Here is a 23260-nt window from a genome sequence, read left to right as displayed (position 1 = left end):
AGAAGGATGTTCATAATTAAAATTTTAAAAAACAGAATCATGCATATGGTATGAAAGCACAGTGTACACAAAATATTGATCTCGATGTTTATGTATATGAAGAAGGAATTTGGAAGAATAAACACCGAAACTTTAGCAGTGGCTAATTTTGAGGGAAATATTACTTTCTATTTAGTATAATTCTATTTTTTTGTTTTACTCTTTTTTTTTTTTTTAAAGTTTGGACTGAGCTAACATCTGTTGCCAATCTTTTTTTTTTTCCTTCTTCTCCCCAAAACCACCCAGTACCTAGTTGTATCTTCTAGTTGTAGGCCCTTCTAGTTCTGCTACATGGGACACCACCTCAGCACGGCTCAATGAGCAGTGCTAGGTCTGTGCCCAGGATCTGAACTGGTGAAACCCTGGGCCACCGAAGTGGAGCCTGCAAACTTAACCACTCGGTCATGGGGACGGCCCCTCTATTTTTTATGATTTTAAATAATTCAAACACAAAGATACTTATATTGGAAGAAGTACATAGCATATGCCATCTATTTTTCCCCACTCTAAGAATTAGAAAAGTCATTGTTACTTTTTAATTCTATAATTTGATTCAATAATTCTTCAATAATTATCCAGAATGAATAATTTAATTCAAAATAAATTTTAGAAAATGTTGACGATCATAAATTATGTAAAAATATAAATTCAAATTCTTGAACAATCAAATTCCAGGGAAGAAGAATGATAAAAGAATTATGGTTACATTAAGGCAGAATTCTAATTATATTAGAATTAAAACCAAAATAATAGTTTTTCATCAATAACCAGCAAGGCTCACTATTTTCTGTCAATATACCAAAAACATCGGCAAGAGTCACCTAAAGAAAAAAGACAACAAATGTAACAAATTCATGAATCTGCTCTATCATTTTTCAATGCGGTAGTAACTAGAAATAAAAATTTCTCTTTGAAAGTATAGTAGACAACATGCAGAAATGAAATGGAATCATAAAATCTCAGCCATTCACCGGAAAATGATACAACGCTTCATCACGAAGGCAACAGTTGGTTAGAACTATAATGCAACAATTAGAAAAATGAAGGATTTCTTTAGCTTCTACAACTGCAATATATTTCAGTTGGCCTCAGCCAGAGCTACCCAGGTATTCCTTCCCATGAGTGTGACCCACACATCTGTCACTAACCCAGCTTGTTAAAAATAACATGCTCTTTCCATATAGGATTACAGGAGTCACACATTCATTTTACATTCCTTGTCTTACTGGATCCTCATTGCAGTTCAATGAATAGACAAGAATGATATTAGTACATGTATTTTACAGATGAGGAAACTTAGCATCCTAGAGGAACCATGATGTGCCAGGCAAGCCACACATCCCATGAGCAGCGAGCAAACTAACATCTACAGACACATAGCAGGCAAAAGGGATCATCAACTAAGGTATAAATAAATGCAATCTGCCTTGCCATTTTTATGGGAACTTTCCGACTCCTGCGCCACTGTTGGTTTTTATTTTATTGTTGTTTTGTTTTTTGTCTCCTGCTTTTAATCTGTACTGTTCTGCTTCTTTTAGGCATTGAGCAGTTTGTCCTGAATTAGAAAAGATGCTAGAATGTGAGAGTGGGAGTTGACCTACATCTGAACAATTTGCATATGATTCACCACAATTAAACAATTTGGTTTGAAATAGCTACAATTAAGCTATTATCAGAGAAGTATTTACTAGACTAGAAATTCTAAATTTATCTTCACATACATTGTAGCCAAGAAAGGGGCCACATTTTCTGGAACTCTTAATAAGTAAGGCTAATACTGAAGCAAATTCTTCCAAATTAACATTTATATTACTAAATCACTGACAGCTAATTACACTTATGGTTACTTTGTTTTTTCTCAAAAGATTACAGGTTTAAAATAGGAACAAAAATACGAAATAATGGTAGACAAGAGAATCTCAGCTTCTAACACTATATTACATATATTGATATATATAAATGAATATATTATAAAATTACCTTCCTGATATGTGGTAATATTAAGCTACCCTAAAATTATGGAGGGGATAACACAAAAATGTAAAAGAAAGAATAAACCCTGTGTACAGTAAAACATAAACTGTAATAATGGTATGCAATAGCATGGAAGAAAAATTCAAACTGATTAAACACTATGTGTTGGATGATTTCAAGTTTAGCAAGTAGGTAGGTATAATATACTTTTCAGTTATTCAGAATAAGCGACATCAATTCTATCTCTATGTAACAAGAGGAGTAAATCATTGAAAGATAGCTAAAACAAACACAGCATATTTTATAACCAGAAAAATTTTCTTTTTCCTACCTTTATGGGTGAATGAAAGGTTCTCTGATTAATCTTCAAGGATATCCTAAAAAAGAAATAGAAAATGGATGACATAGAGAATAATAAAATAACAGGACTGTTTTAAGGTAATTATCAAATCAAGTGTTAGTGGTCTATTTGCTGGGGGGTGGTCTACTTATTGTAGCAAGGCATTGGCTGTTCCACCTGCAAATATACGTGAGGCTGGCAACACTGAAGGTGACACAGAGCACACAAGCATTAGAATAGAAACTTTACACATGGCCTGAGCATTTTTGTACTCTGTAGAGCATGGATGTGGTGATTAAGACTCTTATTCACAACTATTAGCCAATTTGGTAATTTCACTATTGACAGCTGGTAAAGGTGAAAAGGAAAAAAGGAAAATCACGCCATATTGCTAAGAAGAAACAAAATAACAACGAAAAAACAACAAAATTACAAAACAATCACTTCTAGATTTAATAATATCTTTTGAGATTATTAGAAATATAGGTACTAAGATTGCAGTCCATTTTGTGAACTTATATGATCATAAGATCCACTTGGAGTGAAACCAAGTCCTATGTTCTAGAGATTTAAGAGACATATTACCTGGCATAGGGAATTACCGTAAGAAAATTCTAGTGCCCATCATTAAAACAGGATTAGTCTTAGAATTAGAAGGCAATTTAAAAATCAAATGGTCCAACATCCTCACTTTACAGATAAGAAGGGAAGGCCACATAGCTAGCTCATGACAGAACTCAGGGTAGAATTTCCATCTGCCAGTCTCATACTCATCCCACAGCATTAAGTTATGTAATTCTTTGTAACTTCCAAGATTGGAAATAATTGGAGAGAGCAGAATTGTGTATTCTGCTCTTGACAAGTTCCATCTTCTCGCTGAGGCATCATATTCCTGCCTGAATAAATGACCTATGTCATTGACATTTATTGTATCTACTTTGTTCAAAACCCCTTTCCTTGGTGGAGGGAGATCCCCAAGACTTAGATGACAGATTCTAGTCTCAAGCTGCTTACAAATCAATAAGAATAAGCAGGAAAAAAATCAAGAGAAAAAGCACATGAGCTACAAAGCTGACAAAACCTGTCAATAACACTACTCACTGGATATGAAAGAAGTCACCCAGTAGTCCTGCACATAAAATCTGTTTTCCAGGCAGACTTCAAACAAAGAAAATCTACCATTGCTCTCTAACAAATGCTTCCCCTTTCTGAATTGATCTGTATTATTATAAGCAGTAATGAAATCATTCTCCTTTGCTCTCTAGCTAGACTTCATCTTTAAAAAAAAAACAATCATTTGTGATTCTTAATAAAATGTAATTTTTGTAACAATAACAATGGCTTATTAAACCATTTCTTGTAAATGCTTTCAAAAAATACACAATAACCCCTGGCTCACTTTGTTTTGCTAACAGTAACCTCTATTTTTCCAGAAAGTGCAATCACAGAATCCACATTACGTAAACACAGAATCCACTCCTGTACTATCAAGGCTAGAATTTGAAGAGACTGGGAATGGAGCAAGCAGCAATGCAATAGCTGTGGGGATGTTTTCTTCTGCTATCATCTCAGAAACAGCTTGTATGCGCCATACTGGAAGCTCACAGCCTCAGTAAGATGCCGCTCCCCTTGCTGGACAAACTCAATGAATAATTCATGCTTCATTGCAGAATGTGAAAGGATGAGTGTTGTAAGTTTAAAAGTTATATCAGATATAAAAAAGACATTATACAAAAAGTGTTTCCAAAATGTGAGATTTAAATAATTTGAGAGTTTGGAGTGGATCTAGCTAAAGTTGCTGGTGTCTTCAATAAGGTAAAGCATTATTTAATAATAAGATGTATTTGTTGGATTTCATTACCCCAATTTTTCAATTCTGCTTAAATCATGAAGAAAGAATGCTGAGGCAAATATTTTCTGTGCCAAAGTTTAAGCAACTTAACCCAACCATATCTAAGAGAAATAAAGTCACAGAATGGATTACAAAGAAATATGTTCTTTGAAATTTCAGTAATCAGTGAAGGATATAGTGTTCCTACATTTTTCTATAAGAAAACATATGATCATAGTTTATCACTCTTATTTTATAGATAAATAAATACATGCACACACATACACATACTATTGTGGGTGGACGCAATTATGCTGTTCACAAGCAAATATGGCTAAAAACTGAAATATATACTTCTAATCCATTATGTATCTTGTGTTCTCAAATGTCCTTGACTAGAGACTAGAGTTTTGGCTTTTTTAATAGCTCTGAAATTGGGGTTTTGGCAAATAGACACGTCTACAACTTTCAAAGTGGTGTACATGGTGCAAATGACTGCCACTTTAAGGCAAGAGTACCATAACATGGAAGGCAAGATTTTGCAGACAGTTTACGGACAAAGAAGTGGATAAGTTGCCACTATTTTTAATATAAAATTAATTAGAAACTCTCTTCTTGCTCTCTTCTCTCCTTGTGTTCACTGAGGAGACTTCATGAGAAGATGCTACCAAAAACAACTAAAAGATCTCATGTTTTAGAAAACTGCAGTTTGAATAATCAAGAGAATTTAAAATATTGTATAAATGTATTAGCGCTTTCATTCCTAAAGTCTTTAGTTCTTTCATCAGAATAAGAAATCACAAGAGGATACTCTATAAGGAGAGCAAGTTGCTTAAAGCATTTGAAGAACAGAACAAGATTAGACCTTAGCATGTATACAAAAGTACATAGGAACAACCAACTTCGAATGTCTACACCTTACACCTTTAACACAAAATACACGTGCTCTTCATAATGAACATATAGGGAATTATACTTCACATATTTATTAAAATAGAATTCTGTAGGCCAACTGGGTTAAAAGCCTTTTGATTGTCCAGAAAATCCCCTTTTTTACAGCTATGCAAATGAATTAAGATATATACTATAATATCTATGAGTAAAGTCCAATTTTATTATTATAGCATATGTTTTCTTTTGATTTCCACTAAGCATAGTAATGCCATTTTAGGAATAATAAGCATTAAAACTTTTACATTTTTCGCTTTGAGGTTTGCTTCCAGCTCCTCTTCAGGATTCAAATCAAACAATGTCAACTAGTAGTATAGTTTTACTTGAAAACTCACCTTTGTCTACTGGATCAACACAAAAGAATAAATACAAGGTTAAAAAATGAAGCTTGCTTTATAAAATTCTAAATTTTCTGACATTAATTACTAGCAAAGCATGGATTCTTGTTCATAAGAAATAAAAGTACTGTTTCTGTGTAGCCTTTTATACACTCAATTTACTCTTCTGTATCCTACAGTTTCAATAAACCTGCACTACACTTTGGATCCAAGTCCAGGGTATGGTGAGGGTTACTGTTAAGTCTCTTAGTCTTGGTCTCTTTAAAAATTATATCAGGAAGTTGTGGTTTAGTTAATGACACACAGATTCTTTTCACAAAGAGCTTGAGACCCAAAGCTTTTATAGAATTAAAACCATCTTCACTTCCTAACTAACAATCATAAGATGGTCTAAATCATTGTAAGGCCATTCCTGACCTTTCAAAAGCTGCAGCTTCCTTGCATGGTGATAGAATGCTTTGAGAATAGTTCCAACAGTCACTTCATGCCCAAGGAATTTGATAAGGTCTTTTTCCTCACAAAGCCTCTATTTGGAGAGAATGATATGACTGGTTTTCTGCCAAAAGGCCTGCTGTAGAGATTGATCTCAAGTGATCATTCTTTCCAAGTGACAGTTGGAAGGCACATGCCCATTAGGATGGTTCTAGAAGTGTTCTTAAGCAACTTATAGAGGCCCAGCTGAGATCTTGTCAGCTGATCTGAGACAAGCAGTGACAGCATCCCAACGACAGATCGTCATATTGTCATGTTCCATACCTTTCTGGAATAAAAACCTCCATGCAAGTAAAATGGGCTGTGTTTTAAAATCACATAAATCCAGGAAGTGTAATTTTTAGCTATGTTTATTATACACATGACAAAGTAGGTTTAACATCATCTTTTAAAAACACACATGCAAGGGCTGGCCCCGTGGCCTAGTGGTTAAGTTTGGTGTGCTCCACTTCGGCAGCGCAGGTTCAGTTCCTCAGCATGGACCTATACCACTTGTCAGCCATGCTGTGGCAGTGACCCACAAATGAAATAGAGGAAGATTGGCACAAATGTTAGCTCAGGGCAAATCTTCCTCAGTGAAAACATAAACAAATGAAAAACCACACATACACATACCTTCTTTAAATGTATTTTCTTTTGATTGCAACAAAGGAAATGCACAGTATTTTATTCTTAAAAATATCCCAACTTTTATTTTGGAAAATACAAAATAATTAATAATTTTCATTGAGAAGTTTACATCCCAAAAAAGAAATTCAAGCTCTTATAGTGTTCATATACTACCAAAGTAATACACTAATTTGTAAATAAATAGGTAACAATAAATAGTGGTAAGCTCTATGAAGAGAAATAAAGCAGGGAAACAGGGAAGTGAGTTGGTGATAAATTTTTAGAAAAGGTGGGATGATTAGGAAGATCAAGAAGGAAAAGAACAAAAAGAAGAGGTCACACTGCTTCCGGGAGACTATCAGCTATCACTTTGGTCCTGCCATAATGGAGTTTGAACCTGAGATGCCCTCATGTGACCAAGAGATCTTTCTGTAAAATGGGATAACAACATACACTTTGCAAATTTTTGTAACCTTATAATTGATTGCAAACATATTATAGGTAATATTGAAAAGAAGAACGCACTGATTAAAGTGAATGCACCAGAATGGGACTTCATGAGCTTTATTTAGCTTTGGACGCCATCTTAGGTCACTTACACATGTTAGTTAAAACTCATAATTATGATTTCCATTTTATAGATAAAAAAACAGATACTTAAAAGGATTAAGTAACTTCCCAACATCAGAAAGACTGTAAGGGGTGAAGGCAGGGTTTTGGCCTGGGTCCCTGTCACTCTAAAGCCCAATTCTTGCAGCCCCACTGGACTGACCCTCTGAAGACTAAAACATAAGGCTCCTTCCACCATCGCGTCAATTCTCTCAATCCTTAATATCTAGTATAATAACTGTAATACTCTATGTTTCTGCCATACCTTAAAATTCTTCGAGGCATGTTCCCTAACTACTTATCGTCACTCTCATAAAAGTTCTGAAGTAGGTATGATTCAGGAAATTGAAGGCAGCATGGTTAAATGATCAGTTATGTAACCCCATCTAATTCTTAATGAGAAAGATAGCACTAAAGGCTCTTCAGATCAGAAATGCAATTCGCTTTTTCCCTTGAGGCTGAGCCTATGTAGCAACAACAAAAGAACTGAACATCAAGTTCCCTCCATTTTCTGATTTTCGCATTCTCACTCTTTATCTTTCAGAAGCTTATTTTACTCTTCACTTTGCTCCCTGGCCCAGTCAAACAAATAAATTTAATCAATTCTAATTTGGGGACATATAAAGTTATCCTTTATTAGACTGGATACAATACCACCATGGTTTTGGCATTTGCATACAACACGTATGATTCAGTTAATTGTTTATATTACCCACGATGAGCTTAAAAGCAGATGTCAGTATTCGTTATAAATTTGTTTTTCCTTCCTCAGAATTCATCTATAGATAGTCCAGTATGGACACAATGATTTTTTTTATAGTATGATAATTGAATTTTAGATGTTCCACAGAGTAAGATTTAATAGTCTACCATGTCCCACAAACATAACTGCTCTTGTTTTATGACTGATATAAGGTGGCTGATCCTATATGGCATCAATTTGAATTACTTAAACAAAGTCCAAGTTGCTATGAAATTTATGCCTAGGTCAATAAATCACTTGAGACACGGCAGTAACTTGGTAGTCCTATTCTCTATGTAACTAAAGAGAACGGGTGGATAACCATGTCTGACTAATACCCACATTCTCTCCATGGCAAACAATGACCTTCATTTGTCATGAGAGGTACATTAGTTTTGTGGAAAATGGTAAAACACCACAGGAATGATGTCAGTCAATGAGGAATATCAAAGTCAGAGGAAAGTGTTTAGAAGAAGATCCTAAACCAATCATTTGAATTGTTTGGCATCCTTTCATATTTTCACACAGAGTTAATCTTTATCACTGCTTCCTCATCCTCAATCAGCTTCTTCCAGGTCCTTCCTCCAGGCTTTACATAATGAATCACTTAGAATATGTTTCTTGGACAAAAGACACACACTACCTCCAAAATATCAAAGTTTACTTATCACTGATACTTGAATTTTATATCTCCTTTTTGGCAAGTGATGTAAATTTCCAATTCTCACATGACTCTAAACAAGGGGAGTGTTTTGTTTTCTTTTATCAATGAACATGCCCTTCACATGATTCTTCTGTTCTTTGCCAAGGACTTCTTGACCTTGAAATATCAGAAGCCTCAAATTTGGAAAAGGATCATAAATATTGCATGGATACAATAGGAAACTGGTAAAATGGCATATAAGCAAATAATTACACAAAAACAAATTTTTCTCCCTAATAAAATGAACTAGTGAGTTATCAAAATTCTCAAAGCCATTAAAATCAAGGTGAGTGCCCAACCTTTATCAAAATGATAACATGCAGGTTGCTAAAGATGTAGAATAAAAAATTTACAGGGAGACCTCAAAATACCTAACCACTGAGTTCATCTATAGAGGATAGCAAAAATTTCACCCATCACTAGACATCAAGTTCTTCAAGTATAGAGACCCATCATTATTATGTCTCTCCGTACCCAGCACAGAGCCTCTGGCAAATGGTAGACGCTCGCTTAGAATTTCTTAACTGAATGGAAATTCTTAAATTCTTCCAAATGCATATCCAATCCTATCACTCCTACCCCTGCTTCAAATCCTTCAACATCTTGTCATTGCTCTTCAGATAAAGACTGAACTTCTTAACAGTCTACAAGGACCTGCTGGTTTAGCATCTATCCACCTCTCCAGGCTTGTCTCACATGAAACTGCTACCTTGCTGTTGGTGCTAACCTCGATTCTTCCACAACCTTGTAGACCCCAGCCTCCCTTCCACTGACCGGAAATGTATGCTTTGTAAAGTCATTTTTAAAATACTTCAAAATACAAATGTACAGAAGTATCAAAAATTATAAAGAGGCTGTAAGTATTCAACCCAAATTAAATGTACATTACCATTTTGCCATGCTTGCTTCAGTTATCTTCTATTCTAGCTCTTTAAAAAATAAAATAAAACAAGACATAGCTCAATATCTCACTTCCTTCAGGTGTCTGCTCAGGAAGGGCTTCCCTTACCACCCAATCTGAAATGGCATCCCCCCAACCTTTCCATCTTCTTTTGCTTTATTTTTCATACCATTTATTACTACCTAACATATTGTATCTTTATTTGCTAAAGTGTTTATTATCTGTACCTTTCTGGAATGTAAGCTGCATGCTAAATAAATATTTTATTGTAGCCAAAGTTTCACCCAACACATTCCACTTTCCCTCCACCGTAACCTGGTTACCGATAACAGTCTGAATTCGGCACATGTGATTTCTATGTGTGGTTTCTACCTTCCCTAAGGATGCCTGTCTTCACAACAAAGACTGCATAGCTCTCTTCCCTTTCTTTTACAGCCTTGCTAACTTATATCCAACCTCCCAATTTCAACTGATGAGTTACTTTCTCAGACAAACCTTCCGCTACTCCCCCTGCTTCTTCCTCTGTACTCCTTCTTGGCAAGTGTGACAGTTAATATTTTACTTTTGTTTGTGTGAATATTGAATAATCTGCCTCTCTTTGTCACTAGACCTTAAACTCCGTGAAGCCGGGGTCAATTCTGTGTTTGCTTATCATTCCTGACACATTGTAAGTGCTTAGGAAACACTCAGGAATGAATGGATTGAGCTGCAGCATAATTCAGAGGAAATGATTCCAATCTGTACTCCTATACATGAAAACGCAGACGGACGAAGGCCAGGAATCAGTCATTTCCTTGGCTAGATTTCCTTTCTCCATTTTCTTACAAATGAAGTTGGTTTGCCTGGTTGACATGAAACAAGGATCACAGGGTACTATTTCTCATTGTCACACAGATATTTTCTCCCCACAATTCTTTATTATACTTCTGGAGAGCCTTCCATGCATCTCTATGAATTGGCCAGTACACATAATTGTTTCATATTTTAAGACAAACAATTTTATTTCAACACATTCCAAATGTAGGAGTCACTAAGTTATATTCAGACACGAAAGAGAAAACTACTCTGTGGGACTGAAGTTTCGGTGAATCAAGTAGAAATATTTCAGAGTGCTGTCTGATGATTCTGAAAAACATTCCACATAAAATATGAGACCCAGTTCACCTCAGTTCCTGCTCAAAGGCTCATGTATTATTGGATCAAATTACACAGCATTTGTACTTTCAAACTGAGCCCTTTTTCCTCTGGCCTCTTTCTTCTCACATTCTTTCCAAACAACGTGTATAAACACACACACACACCTTGATGAAGAATTAAGACTCAAACAATACGGAAATATCTATATAAGTATATAATCATTTCTGCTTCGTTTTACAAAAACCAGATAAGTAAAAGTTCAAGAAAACTTAAAAAATTTTTTGACTGAGGATTCTAAAAGTACATTGATATATAAATATGAATTTTGATAGCAAATTTCCCCAGGCCATATAGAGCTCTTAAACCTACTTTCACATCTGCAAAGTTATGTCTTCAGTTTATGATTAAGAAGACCAGAACAGTAGTATGAATTATGTTATTAAAATATCTTAAGACACTTTTATTAGATATTCTGCAACCATGTAAAAGCAAATTATGTACCTTGGGTGAAAAAATAGTACTTATATTGCACGAATATTCAAGTCAATACGTATTCTTTTAAACATGGGCAAGGATAAATAAATATAAAATATATAAAATTGATGTATGATGCATAATATAATAACTGTTGATAAAAACCAGAATTTAGATATTTAGGAGCAATTTCAAAAAAAAAAAAAAAGAGTTTGTTTCCTCTGAAGCCATTACTCAGTCATTATTTAAACATACATAGTCTTTTCAGAAGATATATTTAGCGTTTCTATTATTTACACAGATGTCTAAAACTCAAATTCCTACAGAAACCTGGCAACATAAATTAATGATGTGGACTGGGGTGGACTGTATTGGGCTGTGGTGTGCATGTCAGGAGTTTGTGACTTCCGCTTTAAAAATAATGAAAACTTCTCCTACATATATCTATTTTTTCCTCATATGCAGCAATACTTTTAAAATTAATTAATTCATCTTATATTGTGCTTGGTTATGTGCCTGTTACTGTTAAAGTTGTCCCCAAATTGTAAAGAATAATAGAACTGTGTTTCAGTTTCAAGATGCCTATCATCTAGTGGGTTAGACAAACACATAACTGGAAAAATGATAACCATGCACAGTCAGAGCAATGATAGACATTGACAGAGATATGCACAGGATACTACGGAAACATGGATTAGAGACATCATCCCACACTGGAGTCAGGAAAAGGGTGAGAACGAGGCTGGCTCTACAAGGAAGATAAGAATAAACTGGAATTGGAATTGGCAAAAAGTTGGGAGTGTGAAGAGAAAGCCTCGAGACAGCCATGAGCATACACAAAAGCCCAGAGAGAAGAAAGAGCATGGTGTAAGAAAGCAACTATTACCATTGAAGATGATATTATGAATAGAATATGAAGGAGGGATGGCTTGAGAAGAAACTGGAGAATTTGACAACGGACAGATCCTGGATGACCTGTGTTGTACTAAGGGGTTTATCCTAATTAATATGGCAAGCGAATTTACTCTTATTGCCAAATTTTATATGACATAACTAGGTGGCTGAATTTCTGTTTGAGAAGGATTCTGAGGGAATATCAGGACTTATTATATAGAATGTTTTAGTTGATTACTAAGTTTTCCATAGATGCAAGAATGGGGAGTCATGGCACTGATGCTATATTTGCTATTCCTGTTATATAGAGTTGATGTCTTTCAGTGTATGTGTGGGGTAATATGTTAAGATTTTTCTTCAATTGTAGATTACTCAGGCCAGACTTGGAATGGAGAAATAAATTAATAATGTTTTGTAGTAGTTCAGAAGAGAGATGATGAGACTCCCAAACCAGGGCAGTAGGAATACATAGGGAGAGGAAGGAAAGTTTTAAGAAAACTTTCGGAGGCCATATTGGAAGGAGTCAGACATGGGTGATGGTGTTGAAGGAGGAGTCACAGACGATGCTCAAATTTCAGCTTGGAAAACTGGTTCATTCTGATGCCACCATTTAACATAGAAGGTATAAGAGTAATAACAAATTTGAAGAGGAAAATGCTGAGAGATGAATTTGAGATTTGAGATACTGGTGGAGCCACCCAGAGGGCAGTGAATATGTGGCTCAGGTAAGAAGTCACTTTGTTGGGGATAAAAATCGGAGGGACCATCAACATACCAGTAAGAGCTGAAAGTACGGGAATCTATTTGCTCACCTAGCAACAGTGTTTAGAGTGTAGGGATAAGAAATTCAAGAATGATATATAATAGTACTTCTAGGAGGAAGGATCTCCTAAAGGAGACAGAGAGGAGGAATGGTGAAAGATTAGAAGGGAAAGAGTGGGGACGGTCACAGAAGTCAACAGAATTTCAAACAGGGTGAATGACCAAATCAAATGCATCAGAGAAGTCCAATAATATAGTAAGGACTCCATACGCCCCTTGCATTTTTCAATTAAGAGTTTATTAGGTGATCCTAAGGTAACAGCAAAGTTTCAGTAGCATTATAAAGGCAGAAATTATATTTTAAAATTACCTGATAAAGTTTTTCTTATGTTTATTGAATAAATAAAAGCAAGGCTATATGATTTCTTTCTTGCATATACAAATAAAATATTAATTTGAAAATAGGCCATTTCTATACCATTTTAAATATACAGAAAGATGAATCACATTTTAATTAAAATCTGTATAAGCTTTAAATTGCCTATAGTCTAGTGGGTTAGACATGATATATAAAGGTGCTCTGTAAGGGATAACTATAATTGTTATGCATTTATTTATTATTTACTTATTTAGATCTATTGTTATTTACTTCATTATCATTGCCTTTTGCAAATATTTCTCTAAATTATTATTTCTCAAAGAAGCATACAGGCTGTATTAATTTTTATCACTTAGAAGAAAAGAATATTTTGTTTGTTTTGTTTTAGATTCCACATATAAGTGAAATCGTACAGTATTTGTCTTCCTCTGTCTGACTTATTTCACTTAGCGTAATGCCCTCAACGTCCATCTATGTTGTCACAAATGGCAAGATTCCACTCCTTTTTATGGCTGAGTAGTCTTTCATTGTATACGTGTATATACCACATCTTCTTTATGGATTCATCCGTTGATGGATGAAACCAACCAAAGAAACAAAAATCAAGTTTATTGATACAGAGAACAGACTGATGATTGCTAGAGGGATGAGGAAGTAAGGGGATGGAGAAATGAGTGAAGGGGGTCAAAAATTACAAAGACCCAGTTATAAAATAAGTACTTGAGATGTAACATACAGCATGGTGATTATAGTTAATAATTCCGTATGACATATTTGAAAGTTGCTGAGAGTAAATCTTAAAAGTTCTCATCACAAGAAAAAAATTTTATAACTGTGTTTGGTGACAGATGGTAACTAGACTTATTGTGGTGATTATTTTGTAGTATATAAAAATATTGGATCATTATGTTGTACACCTGACACTACATAATGTTACATGTTGATTATACCTCAATAAAAAAAGAATCTTTAAAATAATTTAGTAGTTGGAGATATTCACTTTAAGGAATTCTCTTTGAAATATTATTTAAACATGAGCAAGAAATGCAGGGCTTCGATTTTGTCTAAGATGTGAATTACAGGTAAAAACGTGGGAAGAAAGGCAGGGCAGTTAGGTTAGCCTATGTCCCAGACTCATATGATGGCAGGTCACTGTCCTAAAGAACGCAGTCTCTTAACATGCTGTCCAATAGTCAACACTCTAAATATCAGGGACCCTTATAGCATGACTGTGAGAAGAAAACCCTAGATTAGTGAGTTCTAATCCACAACTTGGGCTTACTTAAGAGTCTTTTCAAAATACACGTGCCAAGGTCCCACTCCGGACCCAGTGTAGCAGAATATCCAGGAATGGGTCTAAGGCATGTGCATTCTGACAGGGCCCCTGAGGTGAGGTGATTCTGGTGTGCATACGCAGGATAAGAATCACTGTCCTCCATGGGAGCCAGGATGGCTCACCCCATAGATTGTGGCTCCCATTCTCAATTTAGTCTACTTCTATAAAATGTCATGATGTGGGCAGAATTCCTCCTGAGATTCCTTCATCCACCAGAAGGATGAAACTTTTCACCTCTAGCAGAAAAGCTACAAAAGTGGGCGATAGACTGAAAACACTTCTCCATGCAGAAACGGAGAGAGATGCTAGGAGTGCCTCTGTTAGGTTTCAGCTACTTTCTCTAAAATTTCAGTTTGTGACTTTCCAGGTTTTCCAGTTTAGGGGTAAAGAGGTGGTACCCTCAGATACAGCAAAACAAATCACACAATTTTACAAATTGGACTTAGAGTAATCGAATTTAGTTAAAATTACATCAGCTATTTAGATACATAGTACAACTGTACAAACTATACAAAACTATATGGGAATATAATCTCAAAAACAAAAATAGTGGATATCACATGAATGATTTGATGTAAAGTGGCCAAAATATTTAAATAGTTTATTAATTTTGCCTGTTTTTTACCCACACTCCTCCTTTTTCAAGTAATAGAATGGAACCCTAGATGGGTAGAGATAAACACTCAGCTTCATGCCCCATCTTCTTTCCCTCCACTTCCCCACTTACACCCTCCCCATGTAATGCCAGGCTTCCCTTTGCCTTCAAATGCTGCCAGCTACTACAGTACTTTTGGGAGAAGTGATTGGCAAAATCTGTGTGAGTGTGTATGTGCATGCATGTATGCGCAATGGGGCATATTTTCCTTCCCAAAGAAGGGAAGTTGTATTTCCAATAATCACAGATGGGATGAAGTGCTTAGAGTACAACTGTTTTTTAAAAAGGAGAGAAAGAGAGAGAGAGAAAGACTTGCTATTATATTGGTGTTTTTGCTGCTTCATAATATACGTTTTAAGGTTTTCACAAAGTAATCATCATCAATATTGTTTTTACCATGTTTAAGTCACACACTCTTGAATCCTCGCATTGGTAAAGGAGAATGGAAAATATTTATAATGTAGGTATCACCGAGAAATGATAGGGAGCTTGGAGAGCTGGTCAAGGGGAGACACGGCCTAATCTGGGGAGTCAGAGTCCGTTGCCTGAGAAAGCAGCATTCCAGTTTTTGGTTGGACGCAAATGGCAGGAATAGACAGTTATACAGCTCTTTTGAAACAGCCATCCTATTTCTGCTCCAGCACCCAGCCATCCTACAAACACTCCCTCAAGAACTCCTGCTTTAAGGAATCCAATCCCTCCCAGAATTATCTGTTCTTACATTCAAATTTGTCTAAGTCATTAAATGATTCTTCCCTGGCACTCTTGATTTAGATCACAATTCTGAGAACTTGGAAAACAGAAATCATCGAAGACAAAAAAGATAGGCTGAGTACATTTTAGACTTCTCTGACCAAAAAAAGAAGGTTGGATTTACTTAAACATGTATAATGTGTTCTCCAATGAGAAGAGAATAAAAAGAAACTGCTTGAAATTTTGGGAGGAACAATTTAGGTTTTACATATAAAGTGAGTAAGACTTGCAAATAGATTTAAAATATCTCTACGCCCATTCTCATTGGTTTTCTCAATGGAACCACCCACTTGCTCTCTTTGATGCCAGACTCACTAGCCTCCTTTTATAGCTCCTCTATGTAACCTACTTCCTCTCAGCCTAGACCTTTGAAAATGCTATTCCCTTGTTCTGATAACCACCCACAACTGATTCATTCACCCTACAGACATTTACTGAATACCTATGATACGACAGGCACATTTCTAGGCATTGGGCATATGGCAGTGAAAAAGGAGAGGCACCCCTGCCTTCATGGGCTTATACTCCATAAGGAGTGGTGGAATTACTTCAGGATTTCCCAACCTCAGCACTATGGGCATTTTGGGCTAGATAATTCCTTGTGGTGGGGGCCTATTCTGTGCATTGTAGGGTCAGTACTCTGGCCTCTACCCACTAGATGCCAGCGGCACTCCCCCAGCTGTGATAATACAAAATATCTCCAGACATTGCCAACTGTCCTCTGGGAGAAGCAAGATCATCCCCAAGTGTGAAGCACTGGGTTACTTAGTAGCAACTGTTGCAGTTGGCATTTTATATTTATTGTAGTAATTATTAGAATGCTGCCTTTTCTCACAAGATGATACCTGTCTCCACAGAACACACAGTACCCCTTTTTCTTCTCACCATAATATTCCCAGCTGCTAGGTCAATAACCAGTATATAGTAGGCATTAAATAAATATAGTTAAGGAACTAAATGATTAAACCAATAGGCAAAGCTCTCTTCTCTCAAACCTGAGGTAGATATTTTTACGTGCTCCACTAGCTCTCTCTGCTTATCCTTCAGCAAGCTTATTATACATATTCTAATTGCTTACGCTTTGGTCTGTCTCCTCTCTCTCTTATCCACCACGCTGAACATTCCTTAAGGGCAGAGAATGTGTCAGATCCATCTTCATAGTCTCACTTCCTAGCACATTATCTGACAGATAAGGACCTAAGGAATTGATGGCTGAATAGCCACACTAATAATTACCAAACATTCAACCTGGGGCAGGCATCAAGCTAGTTCATTTGTGCTATACACATTCCATTTCATCTTTAAAAGAAAGTTGGAAGGAAATGATACAATCTCCATTTTCACAGAGCAGGAGCCTGAACCTCATATGTAACATACCCCAGGTATGACAATGGTACAGTTAGAATCTGAGCTTTCAAGGTCTGATTCTAAAACCCTAAGCGTTACCCTCACTACGTAGGTGGAAATTTCTTGGCATTGTCTATGAGAACCAGTGAGTGAGTGACTTAGGGACTGGGAAATTAAGAACAACCCAATGTTTTCCAAACCAGAGATGTACCCATGTAGCTTAAGAAGAAACAAAAAAATCACTTTGTGGATGAGATGACATCATATTACCTGTTTTTTTGGGTGGCCCAAACTGAATATAGTTCTGTGCATGAACACTGACAATGGAATGTTTATTTAACTAATAATATTCCAGTCATGTGACACTTTATCGTGATATCAATAGTAAAGTTTTAGATATAAAAACTGTTTTTTAATCTTAAGACAGCCAGCCCTGGTTGTCTAGTGGTTAAGATTCGGCACTCTCATTGCCACAACCTTGGTTCTTTTCCAGGTCAGGGAACCGCACCACCTGCCTGCCTCTTGGTTGTCATACTGTTTCGGCTGCATGGTGCTATGATGCTGAAAGCTATGCCATCGGTATTTCAGATACCAGCCGGATCGCCCATGCTGGACAGGTTTCAGCGAAGCTTCCAGACTAGGAAGAAGGACCTGGCCAGATACTTCTGAAAAACTGACCATGAAAACCCTACAAATAGAGGCAGAGCATTGTCTGATATAGTGCTGGAAGGTGAGAGGATGGCGTGATATTTGTTCTTCAACGGACTTGGATTTTAAGAAATAGCATCGTTTTGGAATCCGGTGCTCAATAGGACATTAAAAAAGCTCACAAATTACATTCTAATCATTGATTTATAAGTTATTTTCTCATTTTTTTGTCCACAATTACATTTTTTCTAGCGACTGATTTTATAATTATTTTTAATATGCCTTCCCCTCTCTTCCAACCTCAGATTAAAATAATAAATGTATATAGCAGACAGGATTTTTATCAATTATATAAGAGAACAAAAGATGAAAGAAGTAAAACAATTTCTGTCTACAGGAAATTTATTAAAAGGTAGAATTTAAAATATACTTATTTAATTTTTCGAACATTAGAAGAAAAATATTAGAGAACAAAGCAAGTAACATTACAGCAATGACAATGTCTGAAACGTGGGCTTCACCATTTTTACAGCATACTCACTTACCTCTTACAGAACTCTCACAATTCTGGAAGGTAGGTTTGGTAACAATTATTATTTTACATGTTGTTGCTGAGAAATCTGAGATTTACATGATTTGAAACACATTTTCAAGTTCACTGAGAGGGTAAGTGGACTAACTTGAAGTAATTCATATCTTTTGAAAGTCCAACCTAACATTTTACTATATCTGTTGCTTACTCGAATAGATGATTATATAGATGGGACCTAAGAAAAATGGGACGACGTAAGGGCTAAGTTAACACTCTATCGAAGTCCTAATCTTAAGGTGTTGCTGTACTTTCTTGGTATTCATTCATATTCCCTTTTCTTGAAATATAACCATTCAATTCCATGACTGCTTTTGAAATTACTAAATAATGTTTGTTCTCAATTTTTCCATGGTATAAATTTGACAATTTTATTTCACAAAAATCATGACCCTATTTAAAAGTAACTCAAGCGTCCCGCAAGAAATGCCTTCATAAAACTAAAGTACTTCTAACTTAAGATCATACCTACAAGATTGTACTTTTTCTGAACTGAGAGTATTTTTTCTAGTTGCGATAGCAAAATTTACTGCAATCTACCCATTGCTCCAGTTTCATCTTCTTTTTACTAAGTGATTATCTCAAATTATTTCAATTACTTTCATTGCCTGGAGCCGTAGTTTTCAATTTGCATCTGCTCAAAATGCACCTGAGGGCAAATTCATCTTGAGAGTTTTCTCCCATAAAAAGTGGTTCTGGTACTGCCTAGTTAGAAGCCAGGACGTATGTAAATTTCTGATCTCTGAACTTCCAAAGAACTTTGTACACTTTATCACTCATTTAGCATTTATGTGTGTAAAACCTTAAATCAGTTAACTTTTCAGGGATTTAATATTATTTCTCATAATAAAATATAAGCCATCAAGGTCAGAAAACTTGTGATATTTCCTTTCCTCTTCACAAGACTCAGCACTAATGAATATAGTTGGTGCTAAGTAAATATTTGTTAAGAGATTAGCCAATTTGACCATAAACTGATTTAACCCAAATGAACTTAAACTATCTCCACTTAAGATCAGAGTCAGAATTAGAATGATCAAAGCATTGCATTGTTTGCTACAAGTAAGGTTAGGTTTCATTCAAATCATTACAACAAACCTAATAAATGCAGCCCAATTCCAAATAGACTGGAAACCAAATAAGTGTTTACCAAAACATACTATTTTCAGACATAAGAGAAAGTGTAAGATGGAAAATGAAAGAGTGTGGGGCTCTCACGACATCCAGTTCCCTGTTAATGCTTTTGGCAGCAACAATGGCAGGATGGAATTCCATCCCGGGTAATTCTATTCAAGGAAGAGCTCCCCACTAATACCCCTTTAGTAGCCTTTGCAAAAATTATGAGAAAAATGATGTTTGATTTTCTTCTCACCCTAAATTCAAACAAAACACTTCTCTCTCTTTGTTCTCTTTTCTTGTTTGGGAAGGAAAATTAGGAAAACGCTGACAGAAAAAGAAAAAGATTTGAAGTCAGGAAAAAATAAGTATTGTATCATTCTTTTAAGTTCTCATGCTCCTTCAACTTGTTTACATGCATGCATGCATGTGCACACACACGCAACATATTCATTTGATATCATTGATATATATTTGATAAACACTGCCAAAATATTGGTTTGAACATTGTCTCAGTTATGGGCTAGAAAAGGGGAAAAAATGTGAATCTATTCAAAAACATGTGAGTATTACAAACAAAACCTTTTTATTGATGAATTAATATATAATATTCCAACTTCTATATCTTCTCCAATAGTCAACATATAGAAACAGATACTAAGAGACAGTGTATAATTCCCAAGCCTTCTATTTATCACATGCTTAATATATGTTTACTTTCTCGTTATGTGTTGATTAAATTGTTATAAGAGTTAGTTTGCATTCAAACACTAATGGGAAGCAAAATAGGGAAAAATACATGCCAGAAAATACAAAGTTTTCTTGAAATTAAATTTAGAGCATACATTAGTCAATCAAATGCAAATAACTGGTTTATACAGACATATAGATATAGGTATGTAAGTATCTAGACATGCCTTGCGTTCTAAGAATAATTACATATACACAGGTTCTATAACTGCTATACATTGAATCAGCTACTTCCAGCATATTTTTTTATATTCTGAAACAAATGAAAATGAAAGTATTGCAGAGCAGAACAGAACTCTCTAGAGGGGCCTTCATTGGTTATTTGGTTCACAGCCTTACTTTAGAAAGGAAGAAGCTGGGATCCAGACAGTTTAACTGACTTTCATTTGAAACCTGAAATATAAATTCGTTTGTGGACTCCATTTCTAATAAGTGAGGATTCTGGTTGGCAATTATTTAAATAGTGGTGTTATTTACAGCATCCATTTCACTGAAAGCCATGTCTTCCGTCTGCCTGGCAACTTGCTTTCCAGAGTCATAAGGTTTCACCAAGGCTCACCCCTGTCTGTAGTTTTGCTTTGTTCCTGTGCCCGTTCTTCAAAGGCTTGCTCAAATGCTACTCCTTCTTAATGATGTCTTCTTTGGTCATCCCAGCTGGAAGTGATCTTTACCTCCTCTGATCTACTAGAGCAATTATCACATTCTGTCTTGTAATTCAACATGGCTTAGTGAAAGCGAATGGACAGACTCTGTAGTTAAGCAGATAGGGGTTCAAATTTGCTTTTGCTGCTCACAAGCAAATAAAATTTGGGCATGTCACTCAGCTCTGAGCCATAGTTATAGTTAATTACAACTACCTTAACTATATTTGTTTATACGTTTCCTGCAAGATGGTGACCAAACATATTAACCAGCTAGATAAGTTTTAAATCAATGTGTCATATACAGTTACCAAGTATTTACTAAGTATCTTCAACATGACATATCTTGAACTAGACTTTTTCAAAATTTCAGAGTCACATGTCCACATTTATATAACTGTATTTTCTATCTCCTCTACCAGAATATTCACATCTTCAAAACAGGGACTATAGATAGTATCATACATCATTTTTTAATCCATGGTGCCACAGTAGGTATTTGACAAATAACTGAAAAAGTGAATGAATAAATGAATGAAAAATTGAATTGATTATTATCATTATTGGAAACTTGATTGGTAAATTGTCAGAAAGTGTTATAAACTGTTTAATAGCTAGTACTCATTCTACACAAGAAGGAATTATTTTTGTTGCTAACGTCAATCCATCTAAAAATGAAAAATAGACTCTTTCTCTAGATATACATTTATATCTTTTCACCAAGAAATATACATTTGATTCGTTAATATCCTTATTAAATGAAATTAAGCTTTTATTAAAATTTCTACATGGAGTGAATGGTTTACAATATAAATACATCTGAGCCCTGTGCAAAAATTGTTCAATCAATGATAGAAAACATAGTTTCTACTATTAAATACATCTACGATTTCTTTTTCTCATACCAGCATATCATATTGGTATCCTTCAATACCCAAAGCCATCGAATGACTATGGACAAATTGCAAATGTCTGCCACAGCACGGCACAATGCTTTGCATACTTAAATGCTTCAACACTCAAACCCTACAAGGATAAAGCAGTACGGTCACCATAAGTGGATTCATCTTTATGATGGGTTTTATTCTCTAAAAGGGTTAATGCTCAAAGAATCCTTTGTTTTGTGACAAGTGTAACGTGAGGACCCTCAAAACCCTGATTTATCACTGCTCCTTTTTTTCCTCTTTCTTTCCTGGTGTTATTTTTTAAGTGCTTGCGATCCACATTGGATAAAAAAAGACATTTGAGGTCGAGAGCTGCGGAGGTTCAGGGTGGGAGGGAGAGGGCTATTTTGAATCTTCTGACAGTGAGGTTTCGTTCACTAAGGAGCTCTCTGTGGGTTTCTGGCATTGTAAGTGTTTTGTCTGCTTGCAAGCGAGCAGCTGATGGATGGGGAAAATGTTCACTGATTTGTAGCGCCTGCACTGCAGCCAACCAGCACTAGAATGAGGTGGCACCATCATGAATCTCTCAACTATGCATATTTATATGCAGCTGCTGTACTTCTAAACCTCCAGTGAATACCAAGTGCTTGTGTGGCCACCAGTTCACACAATGCCGTCCTGCCGCATGCTCTGATTTAACTACTGTAAGGAAGAATAGACTTGGGGGGGGCTCGGTGCGATAGAGAAAGGAGAGGTAAGCATGGAGGGAGAAAAGACCCTTGCACAATTCCTTTTTCTTAGATAGTCAAGAGAATGAAATGAATGTGGGAACAAGTAGAGAACAGTCTAATAAATGCTGTACGTGCTTGAATCTCAAGTTCTAAAATTGATTAATGGAAACGAAATCCTTTTAAAGATGGTGTTTTCAGTGAACAAGGCTTTGGGACTACACGATAATGATGTGGTTAAAATATGCTGGCACCATTGAAATCATCATAGTACTGAGCTGTGTGTATGAGAAAGTCCCTCCCCTGGGTGTACCACAGCTTCTGTCTAGAGAAATAGATGAGATGCTATACTTTGGGGGGAGGGGAGAAGAAATAAAGAATCTTTAATAGCGCTGGAAAAAAATTTAAGTGAAGTGAAAATATGAGGTTGTTAAAAAAACACAGATGAAAGAGAATTCATTTTAGAAGGGAAAATGGAGCAGGAGGGGTGGTTTGGAAGCACGAAAGCTATAGGGCGAGGTTTGAGAGCTGAAAGCTTAGAAGAAACGAAGCAGTACTGTGAGCAGAAAAATGAAATTAAAGGAATAAAAGAAACAAAGAGAAAGGAATTGTCGAAGTGAGAGTCTTCTCTTTCAGAG

At 35.7% G+C, this 23260-nt stretch overlaps 1 protein-coding gene across 24 annotated transcripts in view; it reads right to left on the bottom strand.

Annotated features, from left to right (window-relative positions):
• Positions 1-23260, bottom strand: part of LOC139079894 (uncharacterized) — a 613636-nt gene that overhangs the window by 252947 nt on the left and 337429 nt on the right. For 21 of the 24 annotated variants that reach the window (XR_011533890.1, XR_011533904.1, XR_011533897.1 and 18 more), the window contains one exon: positions 2345-2390. Coding sequence is in view for 4 of the 24 variants with exons in the window: in XM_070597550.1 (XP_070453651.1) it covers positions 2345-2390 (46 nt within the window). In the remaining 20 variants the exon portion in view is untranslated. Of the gene's footprint in view, positions 1-602; positions 2391-23260 lie in introns of those variants that run through there. The other 3 variants (XR_011533906.1, XR_011533913.1, XR_011533912.1) reach the window with 1 other exon arrangement.

The sequence above is a fragment of the Equus przewalskii genome, chromosome 27 (genome assembly GCF_037783145.1).
Source record: "Equus przewalskii isolate Varuska chromosome 27, EquPr2, whole genome shotgun sequence".
In the NCBI taxonomy this organism is placed as follows: domain Eukaryota; kingdom Metazoa; phylum Chordata; class Mammalia; order Perissodactyla; family Equidae; genus Equus; species Equus przewalskii.
This window is presented reverse-complemented; position numbering and strand designations above follow the sequence as displayed.